Below are 18,495 nucleotides of genomic sequence, written 5' to 3'. Positions count from 1 at the left end.
GAGGGAGAGCTCGGCCCAGCCGGGGGTCTCACAGGGAGGGAGAGCTGTCTTCCGTGTACAGTGTGTGGAGCTGTGTGTGTCAGTCCAAATAGCAATAATAAAGGATCAGCCGCTGCAGTGGAGCAGAGGTGGAGTACAGGGATGTTTTCTGTTCCGTGACGTGGAGGAATAGCTTGGCAGCTTTTGCACTTTTCATACAACTTAAGTTTCAGCCTCAGAAACAGAGTGTGGTGTGTGTGAATTTGATATTAAATCAAAGATTTTTTTTAGATTTATAGTCAAAATCCAAAAATTTCCGGCATTAGAGCAGCCCAAGAGCAGAAGGGCATTAGGTTTTTACCCAAAGAGTAACTTGAACACGGACACTTAGGTTTTAATACAGGATAAATGCAGTCCTGCATGAAAGCACAGCTAACACTTTCATGGAAAAAAAATACTATCAACAATATGTCTTACATTCCCTAATTTGTTGTGTGCTGAAAATACAGATATTGTTGAATATATTTATGTTTCTGATTGAAGAGTTAATAAAGTATTTTGTTACTAAAATTATTTTTGTTATAAAAACTGTGAAAGCCGACTTCAATTTTCTTAATTTATGATTTGCTTCAGCTTTTATTTACTCATGAACAAACTGGAGTGTTAAAGCTGTCTCCAAAGAAATAACAACACATGGAAAATCTGTTCATTGAGAGCACAGAGCTTTAGCAAGAAGGACATGGAGCAAGATTTTAGGAGTTCAGTGAATTACACAACCAAGGTGAAGCAGGGGTAATGCTGCAACTTTCCTTTTGGTTAGGAAATTCCCACCCAGAGGCGTAAACCTGATCAACAGGGTAAAAATGACCCTAACAAACCACTGATGAAAACAAGAACTTTTTGCAAGGTCTTTTGTTTTTACTACACTGTCACCTTCAAGCTTTTGTAAACCTGTCTGAAGGCTACAGCGATTCCATGATGACGGCAGGCAATGTTTGCTGACAGATGTACTTTCAAACCTGTGTGGTGTTGAGCTTCATGGGCTTAGCACATTCCTTCCCAGAGAGGATTTGCCAAATCAGGGTAATTCTTACCCTGAATTTCTAGCTCAGCAGTGAGAAGGTTCAACAGAGTGGGTCTGACAGCCGTGGCCACTCAAGCAGGGGCACTGGGCAATCCCTGACCTGGGCTGGAGCAGGTACCTCGGGCTGCATGCCTGCTTCAGGCTGGACTTCCCAGAGACAGAGGAAATAACTTTGTGAAAATGCTTGAAATTAATACACTTACCACCCTCTCATGCTAAAGCCCACCTTATGCCTTTTATACTTTGTCACCTGCCCTGATGGCTCTCTCCAGTTGCCTCACAAGCTGAAGTTTGAGGCATATTGACTGTACCAACTCCAGGCTAGATGCAGAATTTCTCTTCCTCATCTAACTGCCAACAAAGTTTAATTATTATTTCCTTGATTTTAATTGGAGTTTTTCCCCTGAGAGAAGCATGAAGTGTCTCCCTAAAAAGCCACCCTCATTTCACTGCAGTAAGTTTCATAAATGCCACAGACCATCAGAACCTGGCATTCCTTTTCTCCAGTTCAAGGCCGGTTGTGGCAGAACCCCTCTGAATAACTTCCTTCACCTGTGCTATGTCCTGAAACCACTGCTATTACTTTAACCTCACTGCTCAGCAGCCCTTAGCACCATGAATTCCACTCTTCCCTGCAGCTACCCTCCCTTGGGCACTACTCAGGACACTGAGTCCTTTGCATCTTCCCTTTCCAGATCTTTCTGCAGTGCTCTCTGCCTCTTTAAAGTTCAGCTTTTGGCAGGGCCCTTCTGCCTCCCTAACCTTTTATCATGACAGCCTCACCTGCAAAATAAATGTATCTGCAGTCCCAGCCCTGATGGATACTGAGATCACTAAAGGAGAACCTATTCTCTGCCCCTGACCCCAGATTTCTGACAATGATCATGTATGAGTGTTCAGAGAGCTGCAAGTTGAACACAATGCCCAGAGCATACCTGGTGCTGCTCTGGCACTGCAAGAACTGAAGAGAGGCACAAAAGAGTTACAATGACACCAAAGTTCAGCTCCCAATGAACCAAAATTAAACAGCTACGAGGCCTTTTCCACATGAGCAATAAATAAGGCATGAGAAGAAAGAATAATGTCCTTACTAAAGAGGAGTACACAACAAAACAATAAAGCAGTGAGGTTTAAAACCAGAAAGAGCCCCAAAACCAAAACTGCCCAAGTTTTTAGATAATTCATTGTACTCAGTGCTCTATCTTGAACCCAGATGATTAGAAAGCAATTGGGCAGACACACAAGGAACAGGGGCTGTTTAAACAGTGCTCAGGGCAGTAGTGTCAGGGACACCCTGGCAATGGTCTCAAACAGTTTGCTAAAGCCATGGGGGAGAGTATGACAATGAATAGGATGGGACACATTATACTCACCATAAAAATAACTGGTCACTGTCAAGGACCTTAGGTCTGGCCTAACACAGCAGTTTAAGATAAAAAGCACAGCACGACAAACTGAACAAGTAAAATACAGCCCAAGAGGTAAGGCTACAATTAATTGAAATAACCTCAATTCTACCCCTTGTGACTCTGGTAATTGTTATTTGGTTTTTTGCTCCACCCCAATTAACTTTGTGAGCAAATTCTGAACCATGGGTCACAGCATTTTAATTCCCTTTTCTGGCTTTTCCAATAGCTATTTCACTGAACTGCTTACACTTATTTCTGGAACCTGCTGTGAATGCCCTGAAAGAGAGGAGGCTCCCTCACACACCTTGCTCTTCCCACTGCTCTCCCGTGCCAGTCAGGAGTTTTGTGGGAGCACACTGCAGAACAATCCAATTCCACTCTTACCAGCAAAATTGAAGATACTGACATGGCTGAGCCGGCTGATGTGTTCCAAGTCAGCAGAACTGCAATCCCAACCCTTCCCCCTTTATCCAGCCGCTGTTTGGTGTTTGTGTTTTAATCCCCAGAGAGCAAAATGCAGCTCTGAGCTTCTCTATCTGTGCAGCACTACAGGGTCCATCTGACCACTTCATGTAGCGCTTTCATTCTCCTCCAGCCCTGCCCACCTTTTTTTTTAATTTACCACTCCTTTTCCCCCTGTATTTGTCTCTAACAGTGAGGAGAGGCATCCCAGTCACCCAGACAGCACCAAGGTTTCTGGGGTTTGCTCCTTTGAAACAAAAGCATGAGAGGCAAAGCAAACTGTAAAACAAGTAGCTGTGGATTAGACTGGTTTTGATTGCACTGATGAAAGAGTTCAAAAACTTTATTGACCTATAACCTGATTAGAATATGCCAGATGAGAACCAAATATTGTACAGAAAGTTGTACAGAATTTTTTTTACATAGAAAACTTTACATATCTGTACCATATACATTTTGTCCATCTGAAAAAAATTTCTACATCCATTGTAATACAGAATGCTTGACAATCTCGTCTGTTAACCATCAGAGCACAATTCACAGTATGAATACATTTCCAATAAATTTAACCATCCCCAAACCATGCCAGATTTGTTACTTGAATATATCCAACATTAAATTCTGTACATAAGAGTGAAATCTACATCAAACAAAAAACATCTGACAGCAGACACAACCTAGACTTGTTTGCAGTGATTCAAGTTCCAGTCCTTGAAGGATCATCATTTCATTGGCTTGTTATATTTCAAAGCCCTAAAACAAGTATATTACAGGTAGTTATGTCAGTCGTGATATTTCTACCGCTGTTCTTGACAAAAGTCGGCAACAATAACTTCTGGGCTACAATGAAACAAAACAAAACAAAAATAACAAAAAAGGAAGAAAAAAAAATCACAACCCAAAAAAGAAACCCAAACTTCTAGTGCATTTGGTAAACAAGGAAGAGTTATGGGCTTTCAACAAATCAGTAATACAGAAATAAAATAATTTGGGAAGAACTGTATAGTGTTAAAGAGTTTATATTACAGATCTGCATCTCTGTACATTTTCACAGAAGGATGATTACCAATGTCTCAGACAGCCTGAGTGTGCAAAAATCTTAGAATATCAGACATAGTTGCTAAATATTTTTTTCCATGAACAATAATCTCCATTTTCTTTTCACTATAAACATTTTATCCTTCAAAATACAGCTCTCCTGAGTTGTACTTCTCGCAGAAGCTCAAACCTTTACATATATGTTTCTTTGGGTACACTTCACTTTCACACCCGCCATAAACATCTGTTGCTATGCTGCTGTCTAGGACAGTAAAGGACACTGCAGCCCGTGCTGACAAGGGGGACTGTGCTATAAACTGGCTCTGTGCTCAGCAGGAGCCAGGCAAGAGAAACCGATGAGAGAGAATCCGCCAGGAAAGAGAGGGACTGGAGTGCTGCAAGCCTTAGTTACAGTTGGAAGCGTCTGTACCGTTAACCCTTGGATACAACTGCCAGAGAAAGAAACCATTTACATGGATATCCAGACAGAATGGCCCAGCTACCTGGTCCTTTTATTTAGCTGAGGAATATAAACTTGGAAACAGAGCATCACTATCTGCTAATGCTTGCTTATTCCAGGCTCTTGTTCTGGTGGTTGGGATATTTGGAAAACCACCCCGATCCGCAGGAAAAACCTTCGCAACACAGCCCGAAGCTCAGGAATAAGGTCAAACTGCATGATTTCACACAGCAAAGGGTAGTAGAATGAGGCATGGGCCTTGAACTGAGGAGAAAACAAACAAGAAATGACTCTGTTATACATGGGTACACCTCAGAAAGCACACTGCAAAATCAGAATTTTAAATACTCTCCCAAATGAGGGTGAGAAACTCACAAAGTGACAAGTAGAAACACCTTTACAACTGATATTAGCAGCATTTCAGTGCTAGAATACGGCTAAGACAGCTGTGATATACTCTGACAGATGCTCACCAGCTACACAAAGCTCCTTACTAATGCTTATTCTCCAAGAGGAAATATTTTTCTATTATGAGCTTTTTTCTTGCAGTTGGCCTTTTTCATCACTTAATTATTTCAGCCAAGTGTTCTTAGAGGAAGATTAAACAGGGACTTATTTACTGCAGAACTGCTTTGGAGAAGGTCAAGGTGTACATGTACCTGCGGCAGCGGCAGCAGAAACAAGAGTTAATTCTTTGAATAAAATATCATCACTAATTGTCTGCCTTCTAAAGGATTCCAGCATCTTTAAACTTCTCTGACACATTTTATTTTATCACTCATTGCACCTTCACACTGAATTATTAGTGTCAGTGTCTGTCAAGTGCAGTTTGAATGTATATTCCCTCAACACAAGAGTGTCTACAGAGCAGCAGGAGCTTTTAAAGTCAAGTCTGTAACTGTGTGTGAAGAACCAGTCTGGAACTACTTCTTACCTGTACACGTCATCTCAACCATCATTCCAAACAGTTACTTACCCTTTCATCACTTATCTTCAGGACTTTAGTCAAAAATAAGAGTAAAAGGTTAGTCCAGGCTTCCCGATGACTTTCTGACGTAAGAGTGAGGAAATAGCTCAGAGCCTCGCTGCAGACACTGGAGACAGAAGACACAAAAAAATAACAACTCACATTTCCTTCTGAGCTCTACTGCAGAAAGAGAGCTCTGGCTTTGCAAATTCTGGCAGTGTAAAGCCCTGGTGTAGAACAGCATTGCATTATGAAAGCTGCTCTAAGCCTGGTTAACGACAGAAAGCAGTGACCTTGTTCAAGTCAAACCCAAAGTCCTGGGACTTCAGTAATAAATAAGCTGACAAAATGTGATTATACTGTCTGTGAATGGATTTGAAAAGTATCAAGTGCTCCTTGACAGGTATCTGACAAAACATTATGTGGGCTTTAGGAATATCTCATGTTGATGTAACCAGGCAGTTTTCAGCTCTGCTTCCTAGTCTGTGAACCTTGAAGTCTTAGCCTTAAGTGCTGCTGTTGAGGTTTAAAGCCCTCCATTATTCCAACAGCTGCTTGAAAACTTTATGAACAAAGAACATTCAGATCAATGACCAAAGAGCCAAAGGCCTCTGTATGCTCACAAGGCTGCTTAAGCCCAGTGTCCATTTCTGAAAATGAGAACAAACAGTGCCACTTCCCTAAAATACCTGAAGTTAGTGAAAGAAAAAACAGGGTTTAGGTGATAGCTGCTTTCCTTTTTAAAGAAGAGCCCCCACCTGATAAAAAAAAAAGATGAAAAAAAAAAATCTTTATTTTCCCTGCAAAACATGTAATGAGAACAAAAAGGAGAGACAGCATCAGTAGCTGCAGGCACAGCACTCCCCACAGAACATATATAACTCTTAATATTAGCTGTGACCATCACACACAGGTGTTGGCTCTAGAAGTTTACTACAAACAGAGATGGTCTGTCCTTTTAAAGAACCCACCCCCTTTCTTTAACATGAGAAATAACACAACAGGCTCAGCTCCACGGGCCTTACTTCAGCAGCCTCTGCTGGACCTCCTCCCAGGCGCTGGTGCGGCTCTCGTCCATGTACATGCGGAACAGGATGCGCAGCCCACAGGCCAGGCTGCTCGTCTCCTGCTTCAGCAGGTTGGGCTTGGACTTGCCTTTGAAACCTACAGGAATTCCAAGCATCCTTTTAGATTTTTGGTTCAATTTCTTACAGTCCCCCACTTCTCTTTCTTAGCATCTTCTGCACACAGACAGAGGAACCACCTCAGGTAATTAATTTCTCATAATATTTATTACAATGGAGCATTGCTAAAAATTAACCCGTTCATATATGGCATGATCGTGTTTGGCACCCATTTTAATATCAGCTTACAACTGGCTGTGACACCTGTGTTTGTGCCTGCAGTTTCCAAGCATGGGACTCACACCTACAGCCAAGAATCAGCTTGGCAGCAGTACCTCAGTGAAACCTTAAATTTTAGGAAACCAGAGATATTTGCACCTCCATGGATTAGGTCTCCTCACTTTAAGAACCCTACACTTACAGAGCTAAAGCTTCAACTTTTACATTTGGCATCGAAGTACTCCTGACCTATTTTTGGGTCAATTCACACTGTCACAAAGTATTTCTTCTGCAGGACTGACTCACCTGCTTTCCAGAGAGCAGTTCTTTGTTCATTGTTTGAATTAAATGCTTTAGCAAATCTGTGAGATTCCAGCAGACAATCAAGAAGTTTGAAAAGCTGCTGTGATGTCAGGAAACGATACATCCCTTGATCCTGTGTATCCACATGGACATCAAAGTCTACTGCATCTCTCTATTGAAAAAAGGGAAACAGGAAGAAAAAGATTTGAAGTGAAAATTCACAACTGTTTTCAGCAAGCTCCTGTGATAACTCAATCCTACCCTGTTTACATCTGTACTTGTACTTAAACTTAACATTGCATTAAAGGTTGTATCCACATCCCAGATATATAAATCCCTTTAGCAATGCATGTTTTATTCTCCACAGTGCTGTTCTGGCATAGCAAATGCAATTTAACAGAAGTTGTAAAAGATCTCAACAGGCCAATGGAAATTCTCAAATGCATGTAAAAATTGTAAACTAGCAGATGCTGCAGGAGTTCAAGAAACTTTACCTTAAAAGCTTTGGAGGAAAAGGTGCTAAAAAGAGAGGTACCTATCAGTTCCACTTACTTGTGCTGCTGCTAGATTCTCTGCATCCTCTTTTTTGCTAGTTGCTGGGAAGAACACAATGTTGTCGATCGTCTGAATGAGTTCCAGCTGTACAACACACTTGATCAAAAGAGCAGCAAATAACTTCTGTTCTGGAAATTCTTTAAAGGAAAGAAAATTACTTGTTAACTAAAGAACTTTTCTGAGCTGTTTTGAGGGCATGTAGAAGAACAATTTAACTTCAAGCACATGTGTAAAGCAAACCAGGAATCCACCCGCTGGAATTACTAACACCAGAAGAGATCACCATGTTACCAACTGGAACTTAGAAAACTGTTTCCTGAAGTTGTCTGTGATACACTGCATCAACCTGGTTCAGTGTTAGCTAAAAATCACCAAAATGAGTGACTTGGACCTCCAGTGCAATAGCAAGAGCCAGAGGCTGTTCCCAGGCAGGAGGTTTAGCACAGCATTGGTACCATGCTTGTTTGCAGCTGTGGCAAGTACTAATGAAACACATGACCATTTCAAACAATGAAACATAACTGCACAAGGATCTTAAATAAGGGTTTGATACACTCTCTTCAAATCATAGACAGAATTCTTTTTCAGCTACTGCTTCTGCTGCATTTTGCACTGAAAAATCTGCTCCTAAAAAAAGAAATCTCACATAGCACTGTAAGGAGATTATGTTTTTAATATTTTGCTTCGGGTAAAAAGCCTACAAGCTTGCAGTTGAACTCTTAAATTTTTAAAACACGGGCAAAAAAATGTGGACGCACAGGAGTCCAAGAGAATTCTGTCATACTACATGAAGACAAAAATTTAAACAATGTGATTTCTTCCCATCATGTTTCTGAAATCACAGCTGGGACTCCAACTAATACATCAAACATCCAGTACATACTACCCTACACAGATAAAAATTCCAAACCCCTGCAGAGTACACACTTGCTGCTGGCCTGGCTTTACTCGCTTCCTCTGCTACCGTGGCCCCTGTGCTGGGCTGAAATGGGCGTCCATCTGAAGATCGAGGCTGGATGGAGTCATGGATGTCTACTGACTTCTGGGAGATTGTATCCTGAAAAGAAAAAAAAGGAAAACTAAGTAATTAACTTAGAGAAAACTTCTGGTAATTGGTAATAGTGCTGTGTTCTTCAGAGCTCAAGACATTTGCTGTTTCAACACTGCACTTTCATTCACTTGAGTCATATTTGCTATGAGCATTCATGAAAGATGTACCAGAAAGATGAGCTCCTAAGAAACAACTGGAAATTTAACAAGTAACAAATACTTAAGCACACAGAAAAGGCAATTAGCAGCATTTTTCAGATAGGTTTTTGTACTCCCTCCAAGCATTTCTTCTGTCATCCAAGAGTTACTACAGCTTTTACCAGATCAAGAGTAGGAGGTTTGCTGGCAGGTTCCTGCAAAGAACACCTCAGCTTCTCATATCAGTAGATAAGCAAAGTTTTCATCTCTACTAAGTAAAAATATATATTTTAATAGGTATCATGTCTACTGATAGCAAAACACTCCATCAGATTTGAGCAACCTAAAGAAAAATGAGATGAAAATATCTAAAGCCTGTGAAGGTTCAAACCTACTAAATGAGACAGCCAAAATATTCTTCCTTTAGAATTATTTATTACACAAGTTCTGTTATTTCTGAAGTTGCAAATTATCTTTTTACACTGAAGACAAAAATATTTTTAAAAACATTAATGTTAAACTATTTCAAAGGGAAAAGATCTTTCAATTTACTCAAAACGAAGACATTTATTTGCCATTTATGCATGCCATTATATTTGACATAAATGGATCAAAAATATAGCCAATATGTTTAGATCAAACCACTATAAATGAGTCATGGCACAGCACAAAGGTACAATACCCATATATTGAGAACTGGCCTTCACAAACATTTACTTTGTTGAAGCTGAATTATGGTAACACTTCATAAAGATAAATGGAGGGAGTCAGGCTCTCTTAGTAAAGCTCATCTGGACCATTATCCTTGAGCTACTTGTATCAAGTCCTTCATTAATCTATAAAGAACTTTATGCAGCAATCTTGTGAGAATGTCCAAAAGCTAAACTAATTCTCATCAGTAGCAAAACAGTTACAGGAGCTGTCACTTGCAGGCAAATCCAGACTTCTCATCAGTTTCTTCAATCAACACTAAGAAATCTGGTGGTTATACAAATTTTCTACTTTAAATAGATATTTAAGGTCTTATTACACGAGAAAATTTGGAGGCAGAAAAAGTCAATCTGTCAATCCATCCCTCTTCAGCAGTTTCTCTTTCCAGTACATCAAAATGAAAGAAAACCATGACCCAAACCATGAAACAACTCAAAGTCCAAACACAGTATTAGAGAAGCCTGCCAGAGACAGGATATTACCTAAAACAAACACAGGTAACTACCTACAGCCAATTTGTGGAAGTCAACTTTGCTGCAAACAAATACTTTTTTATCAATTAATTCCCTGACATTTTTAAACATTAAATAGCACTTGAGCTGGAAAAAAAATTCACATAAATCAAAACTGAAAAATGTATTTAAACCAAGTATATTTTCCACCTATTCTACATCACAACGTATTTGTACTGAGCTCTTGCAATCTTAAATTATTGTTTTATTTATTTCAGCAGCTTACCAGTTTTTCTTTTGCATCAGAAGGAGAGCCAGAGCAGAACTCCCCACCAACTGGTCTCCAAGTCAGCAGCCTTGAAAACACAACACCAGTCCCAAATTTACTAAGTTTCCAATATAAATCAGAACCAACACTCTGAAAACTCCCTTCAACATGATGTGGGGTTTTTGCATTAATTTCAATTCTAAGTGCACTTTATTTTTTCACACGTTTAAAAGTGTACTGTGTTTGTTGAACTTCAACATTTCTGCCAACTACCTTGGATGGACAAGTGGACTATACTGAAGTGGATTAGCTTTTCTCAGAAATACTGGATTTGTCTTAAGGCAGAGTTTTAGTGCCATTAGTGGGCCTCTCCTCCCACACTGCCTTAAGCCTGACCTAGAATAAGGAATGAATCTACTCCAGAAGAAGCCTCATTTGGAGATGTTTTGCATTCTCTGTCTGGGGTATATTCCAGGATTATGTTTCTATTTCCACTTAAAAATTCACCACTTCCACTCAGGATTCATTGCTGTTATGAGATATCAAATCACTAACAATACTTCTGATCTCTTCCCTGCTGATTTCCTATAGGACACTACTGTCTTGAGGATCTTAACCTTAGCATTAAAAAAATGTCTACACTAATTGTAACTTACTGATAGTGTCTGTGCCTGCCAAGAATTGAGGGAAATTGGATTAAATAACCTAAGTTGTCCCATTGTTTCTTGTTCTATCCAATTCACTGCTGCAAAGTAAGATTGGAGTTACTTGTCATTGTCATGGTCTCAAACTCTTTAGTCTCCATCTGTGTGAGGTAACACCTATTGGACATTTGTGTGCATTTCCTAAGGGAGAGCTTTTACACCAAGTTAAGCTTCCTAAGTGAATGTACCACTGATCTCCAGAAAACTGAATACTGGATAACTAAAAAGAAAAATAAGATAAAATCTTGAGGCATGTAATAAGGCAACAAATAAAGTAGAACAGAGAATTGAATTGATTCTTGAAAGCTGCAAGAACATAAATTGAGGCATTAGGATAATGAGCCATTATGAACTGGTAGAGGCTGGACCACCATAATCTGTGCAAGGAACCAATTCTTACTTCTGAATTTTTTGAAGACAAGAAGGCACTCACACTGGATTTCTCAGCACCAGAAAGCCAAGACTTGCTCTCATGAAGCTTCAGAAAATTTAAATTAACAAAAATTATAAACAGAAGAGAAATTAAACTAAAAGAAGAATTAAAGAAACTATTAAAATGAACAAAAATCGATGGGCTAGATGAGCAAACAGTGAGGTGGACTGAAAACTGACCGAACAGCCAAGCCAAGAGGATGGTGATTAGGTGCTCAGAATCTAGCTGGAGGCCAGTGGTACAGTGGTCAATACTGGGTTCAATCTGTCCACCTTCATGGACAGTTCAATAGACAATGTCCATCACCCAGATGGGGCAGAGAGGACTCTCAGGAAGCTGGATGACAGAAAAGTAGGAGGAGTGGCTGATACACCAGAGAGTCTATGCTGCTATCCACAGGGACCTCTACAGGCTGGAGAATGGGCTGATGGGAACCCTGTGCAGAGTTCTGTGAGGGAAGAACAGAGTTCTTCACCTGGGGAGGAGCAAGGCCATGCCCCAGGATGTACTGGGAGCAGCTTGGCCCTCAGAGAAGGCCCTGGGGATCCTCCTGGTCACCAGGCTGGACATGAGTGAGCAGGGTGACCTTGCTGCAGGGAAAGCAAATGCTGTCCTGGGCTGTGTGAGGAGAGCTGCCAGCAGGTGGGAAGGGGACCCTGCCCCTCTGCTCAGCACCATGGCCAGTCCTGAGCTCCCCAGTTTGAGAGACATGGACCCACTGGAGAAAGTTCAGCAAAAAGCCACAAAGGTGAAGAAGGAACTAGAGCATCTCTCCCATGAGGAGAGTCTGAAGCAACAAGGACTTTCCAGCCTGGAGAAGAAAAGGCTCAGGACATTTCATCAATATATTATAAATATCTGGAATATGGGGGCAAAGCAGAGCCAGGCTTTTTCCAGTGATTCCCAATGCCAGGGCCAGAGACAATAGTAGAAACACAGGAAGTTCCCCGTGAGCATTAGGAAACACTTTTTCACTGTGAGGGTGATGGTGCACAAGGCAGAGAAAGCCCAGAAAGGCTGTGGAGCTTCCCTCCTTGGAGATATCTGAAAGTCAGGACATGGGCCTGGGAAAAGTGCTCTGGGGTGGCCATGCCTAAGCACAGGGATTGGGCCACAAAACCTCCAGAGCCCTTTCCAACTTGAGCCATTCTGTGTCATTCTGTGTGAGTATCTTCAGCTATCAACACCTCCGTGATCTGCAGAAACTTGGCAGCAGCACGGCTTGTGGTTTTCTAGTAATTGATCCTTGCAGAAATTGGTAACTAAGTAAATATTATAGAACATTTTCCATACAAGGAAATATGATCAACTTTGCAATAAAGTAACTTGCCAAGAACCAGCAGAGGCTGATACTGCAACTAAGAACTCCTGCAGCCAACGTTGCAGCTCTTAAATTAGAGGAGCTGCACAACACCTGGAAGATGTTTCATATGAATGCTAAAAAAGAACAAATGTAACCCTACCTGACCAGACTAATAAGAACTTCTGCCAGAAGATACTTTACACTCCAGAGATTTGCAGTCTCTGACTATTTGAAGACAACTGGCAATAAAGCACTTGCCCATAAAGTTTTCATATACAGCACTGTGTGATTTGTCTGTCTTCATTTCAACGTTAACTACTGCGTTCCTTCCAGGCATGGAAAAACAAAGGTAAAGAGATCACTTGCCTTCTCTAAGCACTGAGGCAGGCACCACAACAAGCTGAATATTAAAACTGGGTGGTTTTATTAAAACTGGTAAATTAAAACTGATAATAATTTTTTTGCATTGTCAAAAAATAAAATAATAAAAACACTAAGGATGAGAGGGGAGGAAAAAGCTCCATTGCAAAAAAAAAGGCAAACAGAGGAATTAGGAATAAAATATGAAATGTCAGCCAAACCAGGAGTCTCAGAAAAAAGAACCAGATGCCATAAAAAGAGAGGCAAAAAAGAAGTATCCTCCTAGGACTCAGAAAGAGAAGGAAAAAAAAGATGCATACCCTCACATAAAATAAGACGACAAAAGTTGGGAACCTCCCAGAAATTTAAAAAGGAAAAACATAATGAAGTTCTGAAAAGATGGTACAGAAAGATTGAAAGAGAAAGAAAGCAAAAGTTAAAGGAAGGAGTTGGATACTCTCCTAAGGAAAAGAACCCATTTGAGAAGCAGAAGGGCCTCAACATCAAAGTGAATAATGCACATATTTCAAATTAGTTATAACTAAAGGCAACAAGAGTATTTTGAGTATGTCTAAATATTAAGATATTCAAAATGCTACTCTAGAAAGGTTTCTAATATCCAATTATAAGAATACTCAGAAATTTAAGTTTTGATCATAAGCTGAAACCAAAGCAAATGTTCTGCTGGTGAATATTAACTTCAAAATCTTTCCAAGTACAGGCCCTAATAAGTTAGGGTTAATTCAGCTGGACTTCCACATCCAGAAATGTGGCTTCCAGTTTTATTTTTGGCAGTTACCAAAATACAGAAGTATCTTGCTAGCTCCCAAATATTTCAGCTTCATTTTAGACTTATTTTTTTATGGAATTAATTTATACCTCCTTACTTAAAAAAAATATGTGAGGTAGTGACAGATTTTATCTTTTAACAGATGAATGAAACTCTCTTACAGTGCTATCTGATATACAACTCTAAAATTGGAGGACTTTTAGAGGAAAAGGAAAGACTGACATATAGAAGGTTTCTTTTGCTTCAGTTTTCTTTAGGCCTAAAGTAGGTCCCAGAAGCAAAGAATATGAACTGGATGAAACAGCACTTGGAATGGTGCAGCCTTACTCCAAGAAACCTCACATAGAGTTATCATATGAATGGAAAGAATTACCAAATAGCCAAGAAAATTTTCACAAAAATATTAAGATTCATATAAACATATGATGAAAATTAACCATCAACCACAGAGGCTTGAATCTCTAAGACTGTTGCAGTATTTTAGTATTTTATGGCAAAAGCTCCACATGTAATTACAAACAGCAAAGCCTGTATCTTCTATTACAAAAAAGAAAATAACAAAAAACCAGACAGTACTTCTCCAAAAATCCAAAACCTTAAAACTGATTAATGTTACATTCTGGGGGTTGTTGGAGAGATTTTTTGCTTAACTCCTATACAGTATTTTAGTTTTTAATACTTCATCATTAATAATCGAGAAGAATACCTACACCTAATTTATCACCATGCTGCAAAGTCTGTTTCTCTATAGTCCACACTTAATAGCTTTTTGTTCACCCCACCCATGATATATCTAAGAGTTTGAAATGGGTAAATCATCTAGTTAAACTATTTTACGAAGTATCAATATTAACAGTTGTCTTACGCATGAGGGATTGTAGTTTTGAAAATATCCAGCATGCAAGTGCAAGTTTTATCCCAGATTTCTAGGGTAAACTTTTCACCATTAAGGATGACAACATTCTCCAAACAGTTTGTACCAGATCGTGCCAGTTGTTCATTGTCTGTAAGAGACAAACAGGGCATTTGTTCATTCACATTCAACAGAGTAAAATGTTAACACTGTTTTAACATAATCTGTGCAGTTCCTACCTTGCTGCACACACCAGTACAGCTGTGCAAATATATCATCCAAAAGAACATCACTAAGTACTTCTAAATACTGTGTAAATACATCACAGATTGCATAAAGTGCATGGTTACAAGTAGTTGTCATCCATTCAGCTTTCTAGAAGCCAAAAAAAAAAGAAGAGTTACAACCTGAAGGTGAAACTTCTGGATAAACATATAAATGAACATTTGTATTTACTCAATTTGCTTTATACTGACATGAAATTCATTTCTGTATCTCAAAACCTCAAAATTTGGAGCCCTAACTCCTGCTTAGCTAATTAGCAGGTTTAAAAAGAACTACAGGAACAGACAAACAACTGTCTTAGTGTCCAGTACTAGCTCAATGATTTAACACCAAGCTAAAGCTGCATTTAAGCATTTTCCAGGGGAAAAATATTAGTGAGACATGTCCTACTACAAATAGCCAGACAAAGCCTCCTAAACAATTGACAATTTTGATCTAACTTCTAATACTAATAATTTACACGTTAGTTACACTTTAAAGCCCATTTCAGTAGTTTTTCAGAGCAGTACCTGTTTCTTGTTTGGCAGATCAAAACTGGAATGGCTGGTCTAAAGTGTGCAACAACAGCACAGTGCTGTTTTGGGTGGTTTGTGTTTGTGGGTTGGTTGTGGGGTTTTTTGGTTTCACTTTGGCTGAGGGGTTTTTTTTCCACCATGTCATCAAAAATTTTGAAGTAACAGAACTTCTTATTTCTCCTAACTGTGACTTCATTGCTGATTACAAGCCTCACTCAAGTGAGCATGTTGTGTGTCTCAGATTCCAAACATCATGTGTAAAAGCTACAGCTCTTCTTACAAACCCTAGATACATTGCATTTTATGCTATTCTTCTGTTGTTCCTAGTGTAAACTACTAGGTCTTTTACACATATGGCTTTAAAAAATGAAAAAAGTGACAACACCTGCCAACAGAATGCCAGTAAAACAAAACTAGGACCACAGGTCCACCATCCACATTTTGAGGTTTACCCTACATTACTTGACTAAGTTATATTACAGGTTTTCTCCTGTAAATGTAGTTCTCATGTAAATTATCTTCCTCCACTTTTATCACCTCAGTCTGCTGTTCTGGCAGTTTCATGTTGTCAAATATCCTGAAGACAATCCGAAACAAATCTTGCCACCAGTGTTTTTCATAAGTATGGCCATATGTCTTCATTATTTCAAACATTACTGTTAAGCCCCTGAAATGAAGAAAGAACAACTCATACCAAGAGTTACAGAAAGACATGAACAAGACCCAGTAAGTACAACTACAGCAGCAATAACAAACTCAAAAACTGTTGAGAACATTATACATGCACACGAGTATCCAAAACATATGTAGAAAATCAGCTTGTAAAAAAGCACTTTATAGTCACAGGCAATAGCCAAAAATATTTTTGAGAGCTGTGGTAAATTAAAATAGTAAATCAACTCCTTTACCAAGGGCCACAAAAATTAATAAACAAACATTTCCAGTTAAACAGTACAAAATTCTAGAAACAATTATTAACCTTCACCAGCTATAAAGGGAGTCCAGGTGCACAGCTCCCATGCCAATGTGTAAATTTAAAGTTATTTGTGTACAACCCCTCACATTTCACATCAGAACTATTAATTGCATGCCCTTTACAAGAGAAAATAATATTTCAGGAAAATAAGCAAGTTTTACATGAAATCAGAGTACAACTTTGCTTTTTTTAACCATTTCTGCAATCCTCAACCACTTAACGAATCACGGCATAAAACCAGTTTTAAAATCCCCAAGGTAAATGGGATGAGCCAGACAGAATGCAATCACAACTACATAACTTATTATAACAGAAAATCAAAATTTCAAATTTTGAACAGAACACAGACTTAATTCCTATATTCCAGTGTCTATTTAGAAGGTGTTTGCTGTTTCCACAGTGGTATCACCTGAATTAAATATGTAAGTCATTTTACAAGAGTTGTTTTTGTTTCAAAAGTATAAAGTAAGCCTTTTAAAATGTGAATTACAAATACTGATTGTTACCTGGTTCTTACATCTAATTTGCATCTATTGATGATACAGGACAACTCAAAGAGAATTGGGAACCATCCTCGCACCCACACTCTGTCTTCAGGAGCTACATTCATATCATCACTTGTGTATTCCTTGAATGCCTTTAGAAGGAAACAAGAGTTATACAGTCACAGAATTTAGATTCTTCAAAATAAAACACAACTTGGACTGTAAGCAACAATCTCTCCTGCAAGAGTATTATACCCTGATACCTCAGATGAGCTGCCAATTAAAAGAGTAGAACTGGGAAAGTGAAGTGTTTTTCAAACTAATGTTTAGTATATTATGATGAATGATCTTGAAAAATAAACAAGATTACACATACAAGCACCAGTTTTTGCTTGCAGTTCAGTGTGAGTTTCTTGCTCTCATTTTTTATAGAGATAGCTCTGAAAGTGAGGACCTAACCATAACATTCTGAGGATATCAAACATTTCTGGTTATGCCATTATCCATTTCTTCACATTTCCCAGCAGAGAGCAGATCCTGAGATACTATGATTTCCAACAGCTCTCAGGAATGTAAGCTGAACTGGGTGGTAGGGATGGGCAGAGGGGAATAAAAGAAGAGTAGAAAAATCACTGATACTTTTAAAGCCTGTGGTATTTTATACTCCTATTGTTTCTGAATAAAGTACATTTCTCATTAATCCATGAAACTTGAAGGGAAGCCAGTAAGTTTAGCATAACTATTTTTTATAAAAGCACATCTAATAAAGTTAACACAGACTATACCTGAGGCCTGTCAGACACATATTTTGCACAGTGGCGAATGAGGCGGATCGCTTCCATACTGGTATCTGGAAATGCTGCATTGCAGGCAAATTCAGACAAGCACTTCACTGCATCCTGGAAAGAATCTATGGTTGCTGGGAAGTGTTTCTCAAACACGATTGCTGAGAGAAAAGTGTGAAAAGGAGAAAAAAAAGCGTCATGCTTTAAAATGCATTAATTCTAATATGGACTGTCTGTAACAGAAGTCATGAGAGACTGGTTCATTGATTGGTGCTCTCAAATGCCTGAGTAGTAAGAAAAACTAAAGAAAAAGTGATATAAAAAAAATTACCCAGAGGGCATTTCATTTTGACAGAGAGTATTAAAAATAAATTAAAGCAGAACCTGGACTAAAGCAGGGAAATGTAACAGTTAAGCAAGACTAGAGCAACAGGCTTACTGTTTAACACGAATCTGTCCCCACAGCTTAAGAGAGACACCTGAAGTATGGAGTTCCATCTACTAATGGACCTCCTCCCCAGCAATGTGTTGCCTTGTTTTTAAATAGTTGCTTTTGAAGAAAAAAAAATGCTTCATCGAAGATGAAACAGTTTCATAAACTTGCAGATGTTCAGACAGAATAAAGAGATCCCTTAAAGCCTGGGATCTAGATCAGAATACAGAGAGAGAAAAAAATTACCCTAGTGTCCCCCTAGCTCAGCACTTTCTCCTAAACAGGCCTTACAAAAGCACAATTCAGAATAACAGAAAAAGATAAGCAAACTACATTTTAGTTAAATATGTACTT

At 39.1% G+C, this 18,495-nt stretch overlaps 2 protein-coding genes across 6 annotated transcripts in view; one reads left to right on the top strand and one right to left on the bottom strand.

The window, feature by feature from the left end:
• CSPP1 (centrosome and spindle pole associated protein 1) overlaps positions 1-549 on the top strand; it is a 67,588-nt gene extending 67,039 nt beyond the window's left edge. For all 5 annotated transcript variants that reach the window (XM_031058641.1, XM_031058640.1, XM_031058642.1 and 2 more), the window contains one exon: positions 26-549. The gene's annotated coding sequence lies outside the window, so the exon portion shown is untranslated. The remainder of the gene's footprint in view (positions 1-25) is intronic.
• A 2,695-nt stretch (positions 550-3,244) lies between these two features.
• ARFGEF1 (ADP ribosylation factor guanine nucleotide exchange factor 1) overlaps positions 3,245-18,495 on the bottom strand; it is an 84,540-nt gene continuing 69,289 nt past the window's right edge. The window contains exons 28-39 of the mRNA XM_005423033.2: positions 17,709-17,869; positions 16,945-17,075; positions 16,000-16,129; positions 14,902-15,037; positions 14,675-14,813; positions 10,238-10,307; positions 8,528-8,657; positions 7,598-7,737; positions 7,049-7,217; positions 6,425-6,563; positions 5,409-5,526; positions 3,245-4,696 (exon numbers count right to left, since the gene is read on the bottom strand). Coding sequence (XP_005423090.1) covers positions 4,532-4,696; positions 5,409-5,526; positions 6,425-6,563; positions 7,049-7,217; positions 7,598-7,737; positions 8,528-8,657; positions 10,238-10,307; positions 14,675-14,813; positions 14,902-15,037; positions 16,000-16,129; positions 16,945-17,075; positions 17,709-17,869 — 1,628 coding nt within the window. The 3' untranslated portion in view covers positions 3,245-4,531. The remainder of the gene's footprint in view (positions 4,697-5,408; positions 5,527-6,424; positions 6,564-7,048; positions 7,218-7,597; positions 7,738-8,527; positions 8,658-10,237; positions 10,308-14,674; positions 14,814-14,901; positions 15,038-15,999; positions 16,130-16,944; positions 17,076-17,708; positions 17,870-18,495) is intronic.

This window comes from Geospiza fortis, unplaced genomic scaffold, assembly GCF_000277835.1.
Source record: "Geospiza fortis unplaced genomic scaffold, GeoFor_1.0 scaffold121, whole genome shotgun sequence".
Classification (NCBI taxonomy): domain Eukaryota; kingdom Metazoa; phylum Chordata; class Aves; order Passeriformes; family Thraupidae; genus Geospiza; species Geospiza fortis.
The sequence above is the reverse complement of the archived record's forward strand: the minus strand, read 5'-3'. Positions and strand labels throughout refer to the sequence as shown.